Below are 17,067 nucleotides of genomic sequence, written 5' to 3'. Positions count from 1 at the left end.
TAGCAGTGTGTATATTTCAATCCAAACTCCCAATCTATCCCCCCCTGCCTTTCCCCACCGGTACCCATAAGTCCATTCTCTAAGTCTGTGAGTCTGTTTCTGTTTTGTAAATAAGTTCATTTGTATTATTTTGTTTAGATTCCTCATATAAGCAATATATGATATTTGTCTTTCTCTACCTGACTTATTTCACTCAATATGACAATCTCCAGGTCCATCCATGTTGCTGCAAATGGCATTATTTCATTTTTTTAATGGCTGAGTAATAGTCCATTGTATATATGTACCACATCTTCTTTATCCGTTCATCTGTTGGTGGACATTTAGGTTGCTTCCATGTCCTGGCTATTGTAAATAGTGCTGCAGTGAACATTGGGGTGCATGTATACTTTTGAACCAAGTTTTTCTCCAGATATATGCCCAGGAGTGGGATTGCTAGATTGTATGGTAATTCTATTTTTATTTTTTTAAGGAACCTTAGTACTGTTCTCCATAGTAGGTGTACCAATTTACATTCCCACCAACGGTAGGAATTACATGCTTCGCACCCTCTCCAGCATTTATTGTTTGTAGATTTTTTGATGATGGCCATTCTGACTGGTGTGAGGTGATACCTCATTGTAGTTCTTTTTTTAATTTATTTTTGGCTGTGTTGGGTCTTCGTTGCTGCATGCAGGCTTTCTCTAGTTGCAGCGAGCGGGGGCTACTCTTTGTTGCGGTGCTCATGCTTCTCATTGCGGTGGTTTCTTTTGTTGCAGAGCACAGGCTCTAGGTGCGTGGGCTTCAGTAGTTGTAGTGTGTGGGCCCAGTAGTTGTGGCTCACGGGCCCTAGAACTCACAGGCTTCAGTAGTTGTGGCGTATGGGCTTAGTTGCTCCGTAGCACGTGGATTGTCCCGGACCAGGGATCGAACCCGTGTCCCCTGCATTGGCAGGCAGATTCTTAACCACTGCGCCACCAGGGAAGTCCCTCTAGTGGTTTTGATTTGCATTTCTCTCTGTGATGTTGAGTGTCTTTTCATGTGCTTTTTGGCCATCTGTATGTCTTCTTTGGAGAAATGTCTGTTTAGGTGTTCTGCCCATTTTTTGATTGGGTCGTTTGTTTTTTGGATATTGAGCTGCATGAGCTATTTGTAAATGAAATCCTAGCCTAGTCATCTAAAAAAATCTTTTAATTTTAGGCAACACAATACTTCCTCAAGGGTATATATACACAAGGCTCATGTCTCATTGGGATTTAGAGACTGTGGCAGGTCACTGTCTCTATTTATTTGAACATCTGTTTCCCCCACCTTCTGCTTGTTCCACAACTCCTTGTTATCATGTTTGAAGACTTGATTTTTTAATGCATCTCGCGTTATTGTGCGTCTGTGTGTATGCACACACGTGTGCGTGTGCTTGCACACAGACACCATGGGGTGGGAGCCCTCAGGAGAGAGAGTGTTCTGTGTATAACATTACAAGGAGCTCTGTTGGTCAGCAGTTCAGAAAGGGAAGTGGAAAGAGGTTCCCAAACTAAGCTGAAGAGCCCTGCTCCCCTCCCCCCAGTCCTAATGCCTTGCCCCAGGAAGAATGAAACAAGGGGCCACAGAATGAGATCATATTACAGTTCAATTTGGCTTAATTATGCTCCGGATTGATTCAAACCGGAGCCGCTCAAAGCAGACCCACATTAGCGCAAATCCTTTGCAAATCTTGGGAAAGCAGTTGTCCCGGCTGGGGGATGTGCTCTGAGATACCGTTAATATCAGCAATCTTTTTGTCAAGAATACGCTGGAAGGATTGAGAAAACGTGGGTGTGGGTGTCTGCATTTAATAATTTGTAAAGCCTTGTTGTGTTTTTGATAAAGGCAGCATCCCTAAACCCAGCAGGGAATCAGCATCAGAAAACTGGCGAAACATGTCCGGGCAAGGTTAACATGTCTGGTGAAGGTCTCTGTGCCTCTCGTAAAAATAAAAGCAAAATAAGGAAAACAAACCTCCTGCTTCTTACCATGTGGACACCAGAAAGCAGAACCTGAGCAGCAGAAGAAACTTCACGAGAAGCCGGCCGCCTTGTCCTGACTCCTCCGAGGTCAGGGGACAGGAGGACTTCTGTCCTGACGCTGTCCTGCTCTTTTTGTGTCACACACACCCCCTCAGCTAAGGGTATCCAGAAGTACTTTTTGTCCCCTGGGGTGTGGGGCAGCCAGAATGACGTGCTGTGGGAGCCTCTGGCAAAATACAGCCAACGTAAGAAGAGGAAGGGAACCAGGCCGAGCCCTCCACAAGAGTGTGTTAAATTCCTCCTTCCCCAGGCGGCTCTCCTTACACATGATGTCAGATTAAATATGGAGAATCAAGGCCTGGACTCAAATACCTCCAAGCAGATGGTGGAAAATCAGTAGCTTCATTTTTGAAAAAGATATTTTGTTTTAAAACCACAGACTCTTTTTTTTTTCTTCTTCTTCTTTAAAGTTTTATTTCATTATTCTAGGGAGGCCTGGTACTCTTGCTGGGACAATACAGATTCTCAATTTGCAGTAATTACTAATACAGCTGTTCAGTATTTCTTTTACGTTGTAGTAGCTTAAATTCACAAACTTAGAGACAGCATTTAAATTTTTCATAGATTTAAAAAAATTTTTATTTTATATTAGACTATAGTTGATTTGCAATGTTGTACTAGAAAACCACAGGCTCTTTAGAGTTATAAATCAATGGCCATTTTAACAACTTTCCCCTCCTTTTTATAAGTTTCAAAGTAAAAAAGAAAGTCCTAATAGTACAAAATCCTCAATATGTTATTTATAGGCAGACTTTTAGGGGAGCAAATAAAATGTTGCAGAATAAACACACAACTACTTGGGAGACATTTGAACCACATTTAGAAAACAAAGAAAAAAAGGGAAGAAAATTGCAGAGCATTTCATACTCAGAGAGTTGGCCACTGTGCTCTGAAATGCTTACAATGAGGAATAAAAAGTCTAAGAGGTCATTTCCCAGTGGCCTGAACCCAGGAGGAAAGAGGCCCAGGATCTCAGGGAGTGGGTGTGCTTGTACATGCTGGGTGTACCCCCTGACACACACATACCCCAATGTGTACAGACACACACCCCAATGTGTACACACAGCAGTGGCACAGAGAAGCCATGTCACTCCTCCTGTTAGAAGGTCAGACTGCCCGTGGAATCTGATGATCAGGGCTTTCGTGCCCTTACGAGGCTGCCCGGCACAGAAGCTTTCTGCATGGGTGATGGATGTTCCCAAGAACAGCCTGCCTTGGGTCTTTGTGCAACATCTGTGTTGATTTGGGACTAGAGACCAGGGCTGGGCTCTGCCTGGAAGGGCCACTGGTCCCTTGGAGGCAGGCAGTGGGTCTCCCAGGGTTTTCTGGTCCCCCGAAGTGACTCCTTGCATTGGACGCCTGGACTCTACCACGTGGATTAGCTGCTGACTCAGATTTGATCTCTATTGAGCCCAGACATAAGCTGCTCATATAAAGCCTAATTCTAATCCTGAATCATCCCACAGACCTTTCAGCAACTGCCCGGGACCATTGTCACCACGGTGGTCTGTCAACTAAATTCACTGTCGTTATACTCATAACAGTTAGATTTCCAGAGCCCCAAACGCACATACACCAGATTTTTTTTAAGTGGCCTTGTCAGTAATATGGATTATATTTTCAGTTTCGACTGAAACTCGTATTTGTACACATTTAATGTCTTTTCAACTCAGCCTGTTCCTTGAGCATCTGGCCAGAGTAGAATAATTATTACTCATACTCTGTTTCTAAATTATATTATAATGCCCTTTTCTGGAATTTGCCATATAGATACCACACTTCCTAAGAAAACTCATTTGAAAGACCCATTTTAAACTCAGATATTTGGTGCAGTGAAATAAGCACAGAGTTTGGAGCCGGAAAGACCAGAGATCTCATGTTGCCTCTGCTCTTACTGGCTGTGTGGCCTCAACAGGTTTGTGGTAGACATGCCAGACACGTGTGAAATTAACAAGTGAATGAAATTCGGGTTTTTATGATGAAAATCAGTAGCGATTTTATTTACCCGACAGGAATTTACTTTGGGGAAAATCTTTTCCAAGGGCCTCTGTTCTGTTTCTCCTGCGTTTTTGGAGAAATGAAATTGTATCGCGTAAGAGTATGGGTTCAAATCTGTGCTTTGAATCTGTGCTTTGAAGTGTGTGTGTATGTCCGAGAAGCCAGTCGTGTACCCCACTCTGACTCCCCGTCCCCTCGCGCTGTCACACTTCTGCAGGAGCTGACGGGAAAACTGCCCGTGGAGTATCCCCTGGATCCAGGAGAGGAACCACCCATTGTTCGAAGAAGAATCGGGACAGCCTTCAAACTGGACGAGCAGAAAATCCTGCCCAAAGGAGAGGTACGTGCTTCTCTCTGTGGCTGGATTCTCTTACACCGCCTCACTTTCCCGTTTGTGAGGGCGCCACGGTATTCTATAAGGATGTTTCCATTCTGCCGGATGCCATGTCCTCTTTCCTCCTGAGTTGCTCTTCTTTTACCTTTTCTTAAGTTAGCTGCTTGGTCAGTATGTGGCTCCCGTTGGTTGGATTGGCCCCCTTGCGTTAATTTGTAAGCATTTTGATTTCTGTGGAGGCTGTGTGTCTAAGTCAACAGGCCTGTCGCAGGTGCAGAGATGCCTCTGGCTGGGGAAAGGCAGTCGGGCCTGCCCTCGGTGGTCCTAACTCCACCCACCTGCTAAAATCACTGCCCGAGCATGAGCAAGATACTGCGCCTTCCCAAAGCACCCCTCACTTTACCCTCTTTGAACTAAACCTCGGCGGGGGTTGGGACTGGAGAGTTCAGATCTGGGGGCAGGGGAACCTTGGGTCTCCAGCTGGTTAATAAGTGATCCAGTCTCAAAGCAAGAGAAATTCAAGGCCAGGCACACCTCGGGCCCCGGGGGCACGTCCAGGAAATGTCTTTCCAAATTTATTCCGAATACAGTTACTCATTACAATACTATTGAGCAGAGGGCTTAAAGGGGCAGGAATCGAAGCCGGCAGAGACAGGAATTCTCTGCGTATTTAGTCTTTTTACAAAGTGAGAGGAACCGACGTTCTCACATGACACGTGCAGTGGGTGAGCATGGGGCTGAGTTGAGAGGGGAACACACGTGCCCTGGAGACAGTGGAAGGGGTGGCTCGGTCTCCTGAGATGTGTGATAGCAGGTCCCCGTCCCCGGGTGCTGGGAGCACTGTTGGATGCGCCAGAATGCTTCACCCAGCTCTGGAGGCGCTTTTCCTCTTCTGTAAAATGAAGTTCGGAACCCTCAATTCTCCGGCTGTCGCTGGGATTAAGAGAGCCAGTGGATGGAAAATATTCAACTCGGTGCTGACACCTGCTGGACGCTCAGTAAACATGAGGAGGTGTTGGAGAAGGCGTGCTGGGCTGGGGCTGGGCCTGGGCCTGGGACTTTACCGGGGTCAGAACTGGGGTGCGGGCCGGTGGGACTTAGGAGACCATCTGGTGGAGTATTTTTCAGGCCCAGCTGTCATCCGAATTGCCTGGAAACTTCCAGTCCTCTTGTGCTGGGCAGACACCTGCACTAAAGGGTCTGGGGGAGAACCCCCATGTACGAGCGCCACCCGCCTGCACCCCGTTGTTCTCCCCAAGGTCCCATCACACCTACTCGTGGTGGCTTCTTCACACTTCCCAGTAAAAGATGACTTACGCTCCCTGAGAATCCCACTGCATCCCTGTCCCCTCACCTGTCCCTGCAGACATCGCTGGGAAATGCCTGTTTCTCCTGGGAATGCCCTTGACGTCCTTGTTCGCACGGCAGGCAGCCATCTGCGCAGACGGGCTTCCAGCCTCGTCCTTGGCTCGGTTTAAGTAGCAAGAGTTTGTCCTGGGCTCCCACAAAACTCCGGGTCGGTGTCTTGGGCCAGGGCTGCCCTGACAGCCCGTGAGCAGCTGCGAGGCTTTGTCCTTGGTGACTTGTTTGTCTCAAGGCCCCGGGCAGGAGTCCAGCTCGTCACTCTTCTCCAGGGAAGAGACGCAGCGGGCGTTTGCAGGAACCTGGGAGTTTATTGGACCCTTAATGTTAACAATAGTTCCTTTAATGCTCACCCTCCCCTCTCACCCCTGGGCCCCCTCCCTTCGGTGCTCAAGAGGAGGTGAAGTCCAGCTCAGAGTTTTGTACCTGACAGAGGCACCCAGCCTGGCACGTGGTGCTGAGGGGCGAGGCTGTTGTGTCGGCCTGGAATTCGGAAGGTCTCTTGGCCCCAGCGAACTTGGTGATCCGCTCCTCCACGGTTAAATCCGTTCCTTTCGGGCTTTAGCCAGACCGTGGATCCCCCCAGAGCAAGATGCGTGCTTGGGCCCCCCTGGCCTCGCTGGTCGGTGTTTGAAAAAGGCACCAGCTGAGCCGCAGAGAAGCAACGGCTAATACGCTGGCCCTGCTTTCATCCTTTGGGTCCACCAGGCATCTTCTGGCAGCCACAGCTGCATTTCTGCCGGGTCCAAAACTCCCTTTGAGGGGACATTCATCCATGGGCCCCTTTCGGCCAAAGTGAGGGGTAGAGGAGGGAGGGAGCGCCCAGGAGTGGTCCAAGGAGCAGGGGACCCGGCTCCACCACCGCCGTCCACACTTGGGGCGCGGCCGCTGGTCACCCAGTGGACGTTTTACGTAGAGGCAGGCGTGAGCGGACAGCCGGAGCTTTTGCGAAAAGAGCTTCCAGAGGACGCGTGAGTGAGTGCAGGCGAAGGGCTCCAAATGCAAGAGGCAGAGGGCGTGTGTGCAGGGGGCACCCGTGGGAGCCCCGTTAGCAAACCCACAGCAAAGCGCGCCAGAGGCCACTCTGAAAATAGCGCCGCCCCCTCTGCCCCAAATGGGAAGGAAACACCAGCCCAGTGGGCTCTGGATCTCCAGGAAGGCTGGGTCTTTGAGAGCCTTGCTGGAGACCTTGGAAATGAACCCTAGTGACACCCAGGCCTGCAACAAGGAAGCTCCCCGCTTCTCAAGGACGCGGTGCGTGTCTCCAGGATGGAACAGGGGCCGAGGGTCTCAAAAGTGGGCGTGTCCAGGGCCCTGGCTGCTGAGGACCGGAGGGGCGGGGCCGCCACAGGGCGGGGCCGGGTTGGCCTCCAGGGACGGAGGCTCGCTGGCCTGGCGTGGGGGCAGGAGGACGGGTGTCACCCCGCTCGGCATCCCCCTACGTGTGGTCTGCTTCCCACAGGAGGCCGAGCTGGAACGCCTGGAGCGGGAGTTTGCCATTCAGTCCCAGATTACGGAGGCTGCCCGCCGCCTGGCCAGTGACCCTAACGTCAGCAAAAAACTGAAGAAGCAGAGGAAGACCTCGTACCTGAATGCACTGAAGAAGCTGCAGGAGATTGAACGCGCCATCAACGAGAACCGCGTCAAGTCTGGGAAGAAACCCACCCAGCGGGCCTCGCTGATCATTGAAGGTCAGTGCCAAGCCCACTCCCCACTGTGGGTGCCGCCCTCCCTCCACCGACCCTCAGAGGACTGGGTCTTCGTCCAAGGCACGAACCGAAAGCCCAGGGCCCTGAGCGACCTAGCAAGCTGCTTAACTACCCTGTGCCTTAATTTTTCTTCCATAAAATGAAACTAGAAAGACCTGACAGCAACGAGAGCAGTAACATGCACTCAGATCCAGAGATAAAAGGGATTAAACAAATCAAATGATCACTGTCCCTCTTGATGGCCTCTTGGGAGAACGCTCCTCTCAGCCCTCACCGGGAGCTGAGCCCGGGGCCAGCCCAGGCTCCAAGGTCCTCAGAGACCTGGTCACCCTACCCAGGTCTGGAAGGAAAGGTGGGTGGCTCAGGTACCCTGAGGCCAGCATCCCCACAGCCCTCCTCTGTCTCCAGGAGCTCCTGTCCCAATGCTTAAGCTAGGGAGGACTGGACTGCCCCCCCCCCTTTTTTTAAGTCAGCAAATTCTTTTTCTTTTAATAGAAGTATAGTTGTGTCGTATCATGCTGTGTTAGTTTCAGGTGTACAGCAAAGTGATTCACAAAAGAATAGATACGTGTATTCTTTTTCAGAGGCTTATAGGTTATAAGCTTATAGGTTATTACAGGATAATTTAATATAGTTCCCTGAATACAGCTTATTGTTTACCAAATTCTTTAAAATATGTATCAAGTCTTCTTTCATAGTTTATACACATTTAAAATATTTTTGCTCCAGGAAGACAGAAAGTAGAAGAGAGGTTACCAGGGGGCGCTGGGAGAGGGGAACAGGGAGTTAGTGCTTCCTGGGGACAGAGTGTCAGTTTGGGAAGATGACAGAAGCTCTGGAGGTGGGTGGAGGTGACGGCTGCACGGCGATGTGAACGTACTTAATGCCACCGAACTGTACAGTACAAATGGCTAAAATGGTCAATTTTACATTATGTGTATTTTACCACCATTACATGTATTGATATATTTTGCTGCAACCTAAAACTGTGGGCATCCTGGGGGAGGGATGATTTACTGGTGACTCCAAGATGCTAGTCGAGGCTGTGTCTCCTAATTGTTCAGAGTTCATCAAGCGACATGAATAAAGCGAATTCCTAGTTAAAAGTGAGAGAGATCATAAAAAAAAAATCCTTTTGCTCTAGGTAACTTGGAATAACTATCCTTCCCCACCTCGCCCCTTTGTCACTGGCCAAGACTGTCACTTTCCCTAACAGAGCTGCATTCCGCCAGCCCTCCTCTGTCTAATGCCTCTTGGGACCTCCTCCTGCCCCCGTGAAGGGACCTGGGGGGGTCCCAGCACTGTGGAAGCGTCAGCAAGGCTGACAGCCTGGGAAGGGCACCGGAGGGACGGACGTCCTGCTGGTCGACCACAGAAGAGCGTGGTTTGCCGGCCATTCGGTGAGGACGGCCAGCAGAGTCTGTTTGTAAATCGCTATCTGACCAGCTTGGTCCCACCTATGCCCATAGCCGTTCGTTTTTAACCGCTCAAGGATGTACCTTCTCCATTTTGCTACCTCCTTGAAAGAACGTTTCATCACACGACGAGCCCACTTCAATTAGAGGAGTGATTCATGTTCTTCTTCCTCGCCTTAGCCCGGTTTGTTATTTGAGGAGAGAAAACATTAAGCTTGGAATCTAACGTCCTGGGCCCTTTTGCTGACTTAGCCGGGACAGCAGCGCAGCCTCAGACAAACCACGCCTCCCTAGACGTCCCGCAGTGTCCCCAGCTGTTAAAGGGGGAGGATCATCTTTCTGCCTCCCTCCGGGTGTGTTCTCATGGCTAATTGAATAGTGTCTATGAAAATAGGCTTTGGAGAGAGAAGCTGTATTTATTGAGAAGCTTGTTTTGTCTGCTAATGATTCAGGAAGTTTATTGAGAAGCCATTTACTGCCACGTGAGCCAGGCCAAGCCCCTCGCCCTAGTTTCGCTTGGCCCTGAGATGGGCTGGGATGATGACGTGGCTTGGCCAGGCCAGGTGGCCTTTACATTGGATATTAAACGGCTGAGCATTGCTGTCGCCAATGAAACAAAGACTGGGCACGTTGCAGTGTCAGGAATCGGGGGGGTGAGTCATGACCCCCCCACAGGGACTGTCCAAAGAAATGCCCAACAGCATTTTTTTTTGTTTTTTTTTTTTTTGCGGTACGCGGGCCTCTCACTGCTGTGGCCTCTCCCGTTGCGGAGCACAGGCTCCGGACACGCAGGCTCAGCGGCCATGGCTCACGGGCCCAGCTGCTCCGCGGCATGTGGGATCCTCCCGGACCAGGGCACAAACCGTGTCCCCTGCATCGGCAGGCGGACTCTCAACCACTGCGCCACCAGGGAAGCCCCCCCAACACCATTTTGATTGCGTTTCATAGGTTTTTTTCTGACAGAGGAGGGTATGGGATGGTGGGAAACCCACTCTTTTCACAGATAGGGCTTTGTCTAAGGGACGTGCTCACCTCATAGACTTTTGCTTTTTGTCTTCTCAGATGGAAATATTGCCAGTGAAGACAGTTCCCTGTCAGATGCCCTTGTTCTAGAAGATGGTAGGTTGTCTGTTTCCTGCTTGAGAGCTCGGAACTGGGATTAAGCTGTGTGTAGTCTGGGACAGCCCAGTGGAAAGCCAGGAGCCAGACCAACATGGCGCCGGGTTCCCTGTGATTCTTTGATTTCCCATTGGTCATCTGTGGGGCTGAGAGGGTGGGAGCTACAGAAACACACGTCTATGGGAATTTTATTATGTCCTGTGGCCCGGAGGTAAGATTTAAGGTGATTGATTTAATGGTGTTCTACTTTTTTAGTTGCCAAAACCACATTTTAACCTGAACAGACAGTTTAAACACCACGCATAGTTTCCTTTGGAGTATTTATAATTTCTGGAGGAAAGAGGTGGCCATTGGTTTGGGTCACAAAGATTGGAACCTGCTAGCAGAGCCTGGGGGTCGCCAGAAGCAGACAAGCCTCCGCACCTTCCTGAGAAGTAGTGCAAGTGAACGGGAGACGTCCCTTTAGACTCCGGGTCAGGCCTAGGAAACTGTCTTCTGATTTCCCATTGACCTCTAAAAACCTAGTGATTCTCAATCTTTTCCTGGGAAATTCTTAACAAAAACAGAAGTGACCCATCGCCTCCCCCCAGCCCGTCACCACCACCACCACACATCGGGGAAGAAGGGATTCCAAACCCAGAAGCATCTCTGAGAAGCTTCCCATGGATTTAAACCCAACCTGGGGAGGTCAAGGCATTAATGACGTGGAAATCTATTAAGTGGCAGTTACGTTTTTTGCCCTTTAGGGAAACCTCAGGCAGGCAGTGTAAGTGGCGATTCAGACAGAGAACATGAAAGATCTGCGTGGCTCCCAGCCATCATGATAACTGCAAGGATAATAATCACGTTGGTGTGGGAAACGGCTGGCGGGGTATCTACCCAGTTGTCTTGGCCCTGCTATTTGCCATCAGATGGTCATATTTTAATCCATTACACTGGTGGGAGGAAAGGACAGGCCTGCAGGGGAGCAGGGGGCGTGATTTGAATATCAGAGATCCAGCCTGTGGCCTCTGTGGACTCCAGTCTCTGCAGGGGAGGAAACAGGAACGTTTGAGGGAGACTCCTCTGTAACGGGGGGAGGTATAGATTGTCATTATCTGATGCTGATGCATCGCCTGCGATCAGTTTCCTCCCCATGTGTCAGACCCCGGACCTCCCAAGGGGCGTTGTTGCTTCACGTGGGCCCCAACTCCCATCGCAGGCTTGCTCCTGCCAGGGGCTCTTTCCTTACTGATCTGAGGGTAAAAGAGTGAAATTGTAGCACATGCCCGCTGACGGCTGATGTCTGGGTGGAGCTGGGGTAGGGCGGCGGCGTCCGGAGGGTGGGCGGGAAGGATGACCCTTGCTCACTTCCTCTCTTTCCTCTTTGTACAGAAGACTCTCAGGTCACCAGCACACTGTCCCCCTTACAGTCCCCTCATAAAGGGCTCCCTCCTCGGCCACCGTCGCACAACCGGCCGCCCCCTCCCCAGTCCCTGGAGGGACTCAGGCAGATGCACTATCACCGCAACGACTATGACAAGTCGCCCATAAAGCCCAAAATGTGGAGCGAGTCCTCATTAGATGAGCCTTACGAGAAGGTCAAGAAGCGTTCCTCCCACAGTCACTCCAGGTGAGCTGGGCCGGGAAGTCCACACGAGGTCACTGTCCACGCTTGGACAGACTCCCAGGGCTGTCCTAAGTAGCATCGGCAAATCACCGATCCCCACCGCCCTGGGTGCGCCTCCCTGGCGCTGCCTTTCGGCAGGGCTGCGCCACAGCGCCCTCTGCTGCTGACCTGCTCGAGGTGCAGATTCGTCCTTCCCAGGGAAACGGGGGGTCTGGGCTCCCAATCCACGCGTTGACCGCCGGCTTGAATGTCGTTCGATTCCATGGGAATTAATGAATTAGGAAATCTTAGGCAGCAGTACTCCGAAATGGCAAGTGAGAGAGCCCACTCGTTAAGAATCCCAGAGTGGCTCAGAACCCTGAACCATCAGCCAAGAGAATTCTGGAGCCGAACAGCTGTGATCTTAGCTGTGTAGCAGCAGCTCATTTACTCAGCTGATGTGGGAGAGAGGGGTTTGGGAAGGCGTTTGGGGACTGCTGCTCTGTTTTTCTCCTTTCCTTTCATTATGTCCTATAAAGCTCCCAGTGGGTACCCAGACAGGTAAATATCTGTCTCTTAGAAAACAGAAACTGTGGTTCAGGGCAGGGGCTTTACAGAACAGTCACACTGCCTGTCCCGGAGAAGGCTGGTGAGGGTCTTCATCTCACATTGCTCTGGGCCTCAGGGAAAAGGACTCACCCACTTCTGGGGGAGTCCCGGGCAAGCTTCCCGACACCGAGATTGAAGGCCCAAGGCCATACATAGTCAGCGACCCGCGAGAAGGTGCAGCTCTGTCTGGCAGTGACCAGCGTGGCCTCCTCTGCTTTGCAGTAGCCACAAGCGCTTCCCCAGCACGGGGAGCTGCGCTGAAGCGGGAGGGGGAGGCAGCTCCCTGCAGACCAGCCCCATCCGCAGCCTCCCGCCCTGGAACCCGCAGTGCAGCATGCCGTCCACACCCGACCTGCGAGTCCGGAGTCCCCACTACGTGCATTCCACGAGGTGAGTCCACCCGTCTCCCTCCTTAGACCAGACCTGCCTTTGTAGAATTTGGCATTGTTGGACCCACGCCGGCCCAGATAAGCCGTGAGCTGGAGTCAGGGCTGAACCAGCGAGGTAGGTTCTTCTTTAAGTGAAGCAGAATCAGGAACTGAGCTGGCAGCCGGAAGCCCGTGGGAGCCAAGAGACACGTTATATCCCACTGTCCACGCCCAGTGGGTACTGGGAGTTGGTCAGATAATCCCCTGGAGACAGTGGGCATGGAAGGAGCTTCCCTAAGCCACAAAAGTGGAGGCCGGAACGGCTACCCAGGTTAGCAGGGAAGAGCCCCGGGACCAGAACAACCTTGCCCTGGTGAGGTGATCTTTACTGGACAGCCCTCATGTATCTTTCTACTGGATAGTCCTCATGTATCCTGGACTTCCTTTAATGCCCCAAGGTGTAAATTCATTCAAGAGCAGAAGGAACAGGCAAACGTGAGGCTTCGGTGAATCACACCTTCCTCTTCTAAAAAGAGGCAAAACCAAAGCCATCACTGCATTTTCTCTAAAACTAAGTCCATAGGGACCGCAGCTCAAAGGACAGATGGTGTGATCTTCTGTAAGTGGTGAACTATTTATGTAGGGTACGATTGAGCTCTCCAGGCAAGAGTCTCTTGTCCATTCATTCACTCATTCATGCAACAGATATTTATCAAGTGCCTATATGTACCAGGTACTATTCTTGGGCATAGAGCCGTGGACAAAACAGACCACGCTGTGCCCTCATCAGACTGACGTTTTAGTAAGAAGAGAGTCACAGTAAAGAAATAAGTCAGTGGTGATAAGTACTGAGAAGACAAATGAACAGGGCAAGTGAGTGAAGGGAGAGACCATTTAAAGGAGAGCATCGGAGAAGGCTTATCTAATAGGGTGACATTTGAGCAGAGACCTGGATGGAGGTGGGTAGCAAGCTCTAAGGATATTCAGGGAACAGCAGGGTCAAGGCCCCAGACACAGGCCTGCACTCAGCATGTTCCAGGAGGCCAGTGTGGCCAGAACAAAGTGATGGAGCGGGGTGGGACCAGAGAGGAAACTGAGGCCCGAGTCAAGGAGGGCCACACAGTGGGGACTTCGCAGTCTACCCTGAGTGACAGGCAGCCCTGGGAATCGCCTCTTCCTGCACTCAGTCAGCCCAGCCGCGGTGGATTTCTGTGGAGTCCTTGTACTCTGCTACCCCCGCCATATTGATGGATATTTAGCGTGTGGCTCCAATGAGCAGAATGGATGGTAAACAAAGAAGTGGAGTGGTAAGTATTTGCATCCGTCACTTTTAAGGGTTCCACGTGCCACCAACCTTCCGTTTTAGACACGTGTTCATGGGGGAATGGAAATCTGTCCAGTACTCATAATAGTACTGGGTGAAACCGTATGATTGCTTCTGCTGGGCTGTTTCTTGACCTACAAAAATGGGCATTTCCTCTGGCTTAACATAATACCAGAACGGGGATGATCTTGGTTCGCTGTGTTTATAGAACCTCTTTCCACCTTTAAAAAAAAAAAAAAAAAAAAAGACCTGGCTATTGGCGTACTTTTTTCAGAAGCCCTTACGTGGGCACTTTGTCCCCGTCGCCCATTCGGAATCGAAAATCACGGCGGAGGCCCGGCTCTCCTCCGGGGGATCAGCGCCCCCTCCCGGCCGGTCTTCACCTGGGAGGGATGGGACGCACCTGGATCCCCAGGGTCCCCGCCCTTAGACTCGCTCTCCTAGATGCGCGTTTGCGGGAGGCTCTGGGCCCTGCGACCTCGCGCTCTTTCCGAGTCTGACGATCGGAGCATCGCAGAGCCGCCAGCCCCTCCCCCGGGCGCCCCCAGACCCAGCGCGCCGTGGTCTCCCCGCAGGTCGGTGGACCTCAGCCCCACGCGGCTGCACAGCCTCGCCCTGCACTTTCGGCACCGGAGCTCCAGCTTGGAGTCCCAGGGCAAGCTCCTGGGCTCGGAGAACGACACGGGGAGCCCCGACTTCTACACGCCACGGACTCGCAGCAGCAACGGCTCGGACCCCATGGACGACTGCTCGTCGTGCACCAGCCACTCGAGCTCGGAGCACTACTACCCGGCGCAGATGAACGCCAACTACTCCACGCTGGCCGAGGACTCGCCGTCCAAGGCGCGCGCGCGGCAGAGGCAGCGGCAGCGGGCGGCGGGCGCGCTGGGCGCGGCGAACTCGGGCAGCATGCCCAACCTGGCGGCGCGCGGCGGCGGCGGCCACGGCCACGGCCACGGCCACGGCGTCTACCTGCACAGCCAGAGCCAGCCCAGCTCGCAGTACCGCATCAAGGAGTACCCGCTGTACGTGGAGGGCGGCGCCACGCCCGTGGTGGTGCGCAGCCTGGAGAGCGACCAGGAGGGCCACTACAGCGTCAAGGCGCAGTTCAAGACCTCCAACTCGTACACGGCCGGCGGCCTGTTCCGGGAGAGCTGGCGCGGCGGCGACGAGGGCGACGCGGGCCGCCTGACGCCGTCGCGCTCGCAGATCCTGCGGACTCCGTCGCTGGGCCGCGACGGCGGCGCCCACGACAAGGGCGCGGGCCGCGCCGCCGTCTCGGACGAGCTGCGCCAGTGGTACCAGCGCTCGAGCGCCTCGCACAAGGAGCACAGCCGCCTGTCGCACGCCAGCTCCGCCTCCTCGGACGGCGGCTCCCAGTACAGCGCCTCCTCGCAGAGCACCTTCGTGGCGCACAGCAGGGTCACCAGGATGCCCCAGATGTGCAAGGCCACGTCAGGTGAGGGGCGGGGCGGACGGCCCGGCGCGCACCTGGTCGGTCTGGAGGTGAACTGGTGGGGATGGAAGGTTTTCTTAGAGCAGGCAGGCAGGAGAGATGGTTCATTCTAGAAACCTAGCTGTCAGGTGTGTGAGACCTTCCTTCCCCTCCTTCCTCACCCCTCCCACTCTAGCCTAGGTTTTGCCGCGTGAGGAAGACCTGGGAAGGGGCGGGGCAGCGCATCCTAAGCCCCGCCCCAGCCCAGCGGACTGCGTGCGCCGCCGTCTCCCATGTCAGCTTCCTGAGTAGGGGTGCAGCCTGTCCCTGCAGCCCCTTGTCCTTGTAAGGATGGAGATCTAAGCAGTGGTGAAGTCCGTGTGTTTCAGGGTTTATCCGGTCAAAGGTGCGCCTTCACCCTGGTGAAGGGGGCGACAGTAGTAGGTGAGAGACAGCGGTGGGTTAGAGACCTGAGCGGTACCCTTGCAGGGCAGAGGAACACCGGAAGCCCTGAGATTCGGCCAGTGTCTCCCCCACGTGGCGCAGGCCGGCTACAGAATAAAGTGGCGACCTCTGCCTGTGACTTCCCCTGGTGACTTCCTGGAAAACTCGAGACTGCTCCTCGAGATCTCGTTTCAGTGATGTTATGTTGTGACCAGAGTAATTTTTGTAAAGTGCTTCTGATGCCCCGTTGTTACATCTTAAAGTTTTCATCATCAGAGGAAGGGTTACCGCATATCCTTGTACTCGGGGCATCGAGCAGTACCGAATCAAGTGAAAAATGGAAGAAACCGTCCTCTCCCTTAAGTTAACCCCCTTCCCACTCCGTCTCCAAGAAAGAATAACGATGATTAAAAAAAAAAAAAAAAAAAAAAAAAAAAGCACCAGTGTTTGTCCAGCAGTCTCCACATCCCTGCGGAGTTTTCAGCTCCAGCAGACGCTAACTCACTTATATATCTTAGCGCCCACAAAGAGGGGAGATGGTGCGGTGATGAGAGACTTGATCGGAGCGCCTTTCTAGTTGGTAGATGGGATGCTGCCCGATCATGAATCGCCTGATAAAAGCCAATTAAAAAAAGAGAGACTGCATCACACTGACTGTAGGAAAGTAAGTGGGAGAGGATCTTGAGACATAATGAGAAATGATTCTTAAGGTATCAGAATAAAATGAGAGCAGCAAATGAAAGGACGTCCAAGTCAGGATTGGACTTGACTGGAAAGAAGGTTTAAGGGCGAGGAAAAATCCAGGGACGGGAGAGTGATCTTACAGACAGAAAATGGGGGGTGGGGGGTGTTCCTCTTCGGGGGACTGAAGGAGATTCTTGGGGCCTGGGGAGAACAGGGCGAAAAGGAAGGACCGGCCGGCTGCCCGGGTGCGCCAGCTCACAGGGTTTCTGCGTCCTCTCCCCAGATTCCCAGTGACTCGTTTATTATGGCAGTGCCGAAAGATAAGTTGCAGAGACAGGAATAAATATGGTTCACGCAAGCGTGAGAGAACCGTTGACTTCAAGGTCCGAGAACCTTCTCCAGATTCCTCTGTCATCTGTAAAATCAGCCCAGTGAATTATGCCATCAACTTCCTAGGAGAATTTTGAGAATAATGAATGAATATATTATGTATATCATTTAAAGACCATGGTCCCCTGTAACCCTATTAGGAGAAGCTGAGGTTGGACAGGTCAGGAGTAATTATGTTCTGTTGAAACTGTAGCACTTGTCTAGTAGGTTTGCTTTACCTAAAGAGATTCAGTAAATCTTTTG

General features: G+C 52.1%; 1 protein-coding gene across 7 annotated transcripts in view; it reads left to right on the top strand.

Moving 5' to 3' along the window:
* The window catches only part of FRMD4A (FERM domain containing 4A), a 346,032-nt gene that overhangs the window by 303,308 nt on the left and 25,657 nt on the right, over nucleotides 1–17,067 (top strand). For all 7 annotated transcript variants that reach the window (XM_060097751.1, XM_060097749.1, XM_060097748.1 and 4 more), the window contains exons 16-21: nucleotides 4,261–4,383; nucleotides 7,202–7,430; nucleotides 9,926–9,982; nucleotides 11,357–11,594; nucleotides 12,402–12,569; nucleotides 14,447–15,330. In XM_060097751.1, the coding sequence (XP_059953734.1) occupies nucleotides 4,261–4,383; nucleotides 7,202–7,430; nucleotides 9,926–9,982; nucleotides 11,357–11,594; nucleotides 12,402–12,569; nucleotides 14,447–15,330 (1,699 nt within the window). The remainder of the gene's footprint in view (nucleotides 1–4,260; nucleotides 4,384–7,201; nucleotides 7,431–9,925; nucleotides 9,983–11,356; nucleotides 11,595–12,401; nucleotides 12,570–14,446; nucleotides 15,331–17,067) is intronic.

The sequence above is a fragment of the Mesoplodon densirostris genome, chromosome 4, assembly GCF_025265405.1.
Source record: "Mesoplodon densirostris isolate mMesDen1 chromosome 4, mMesDen1 primary haplotype, whole genome shotgun sequence".
In the NCBI taxonomy this organism is placed as follows: domain Eukaryota; kingdom Metazoa; phylum Chordata; class Mammalia; order Artiodactyla; family Ziphiidae; genus Mesoplodon; species Mesoplodon densirostris.
This window is presented reverse-complemented; position numbering and strand designations above follow the sequence as displayed.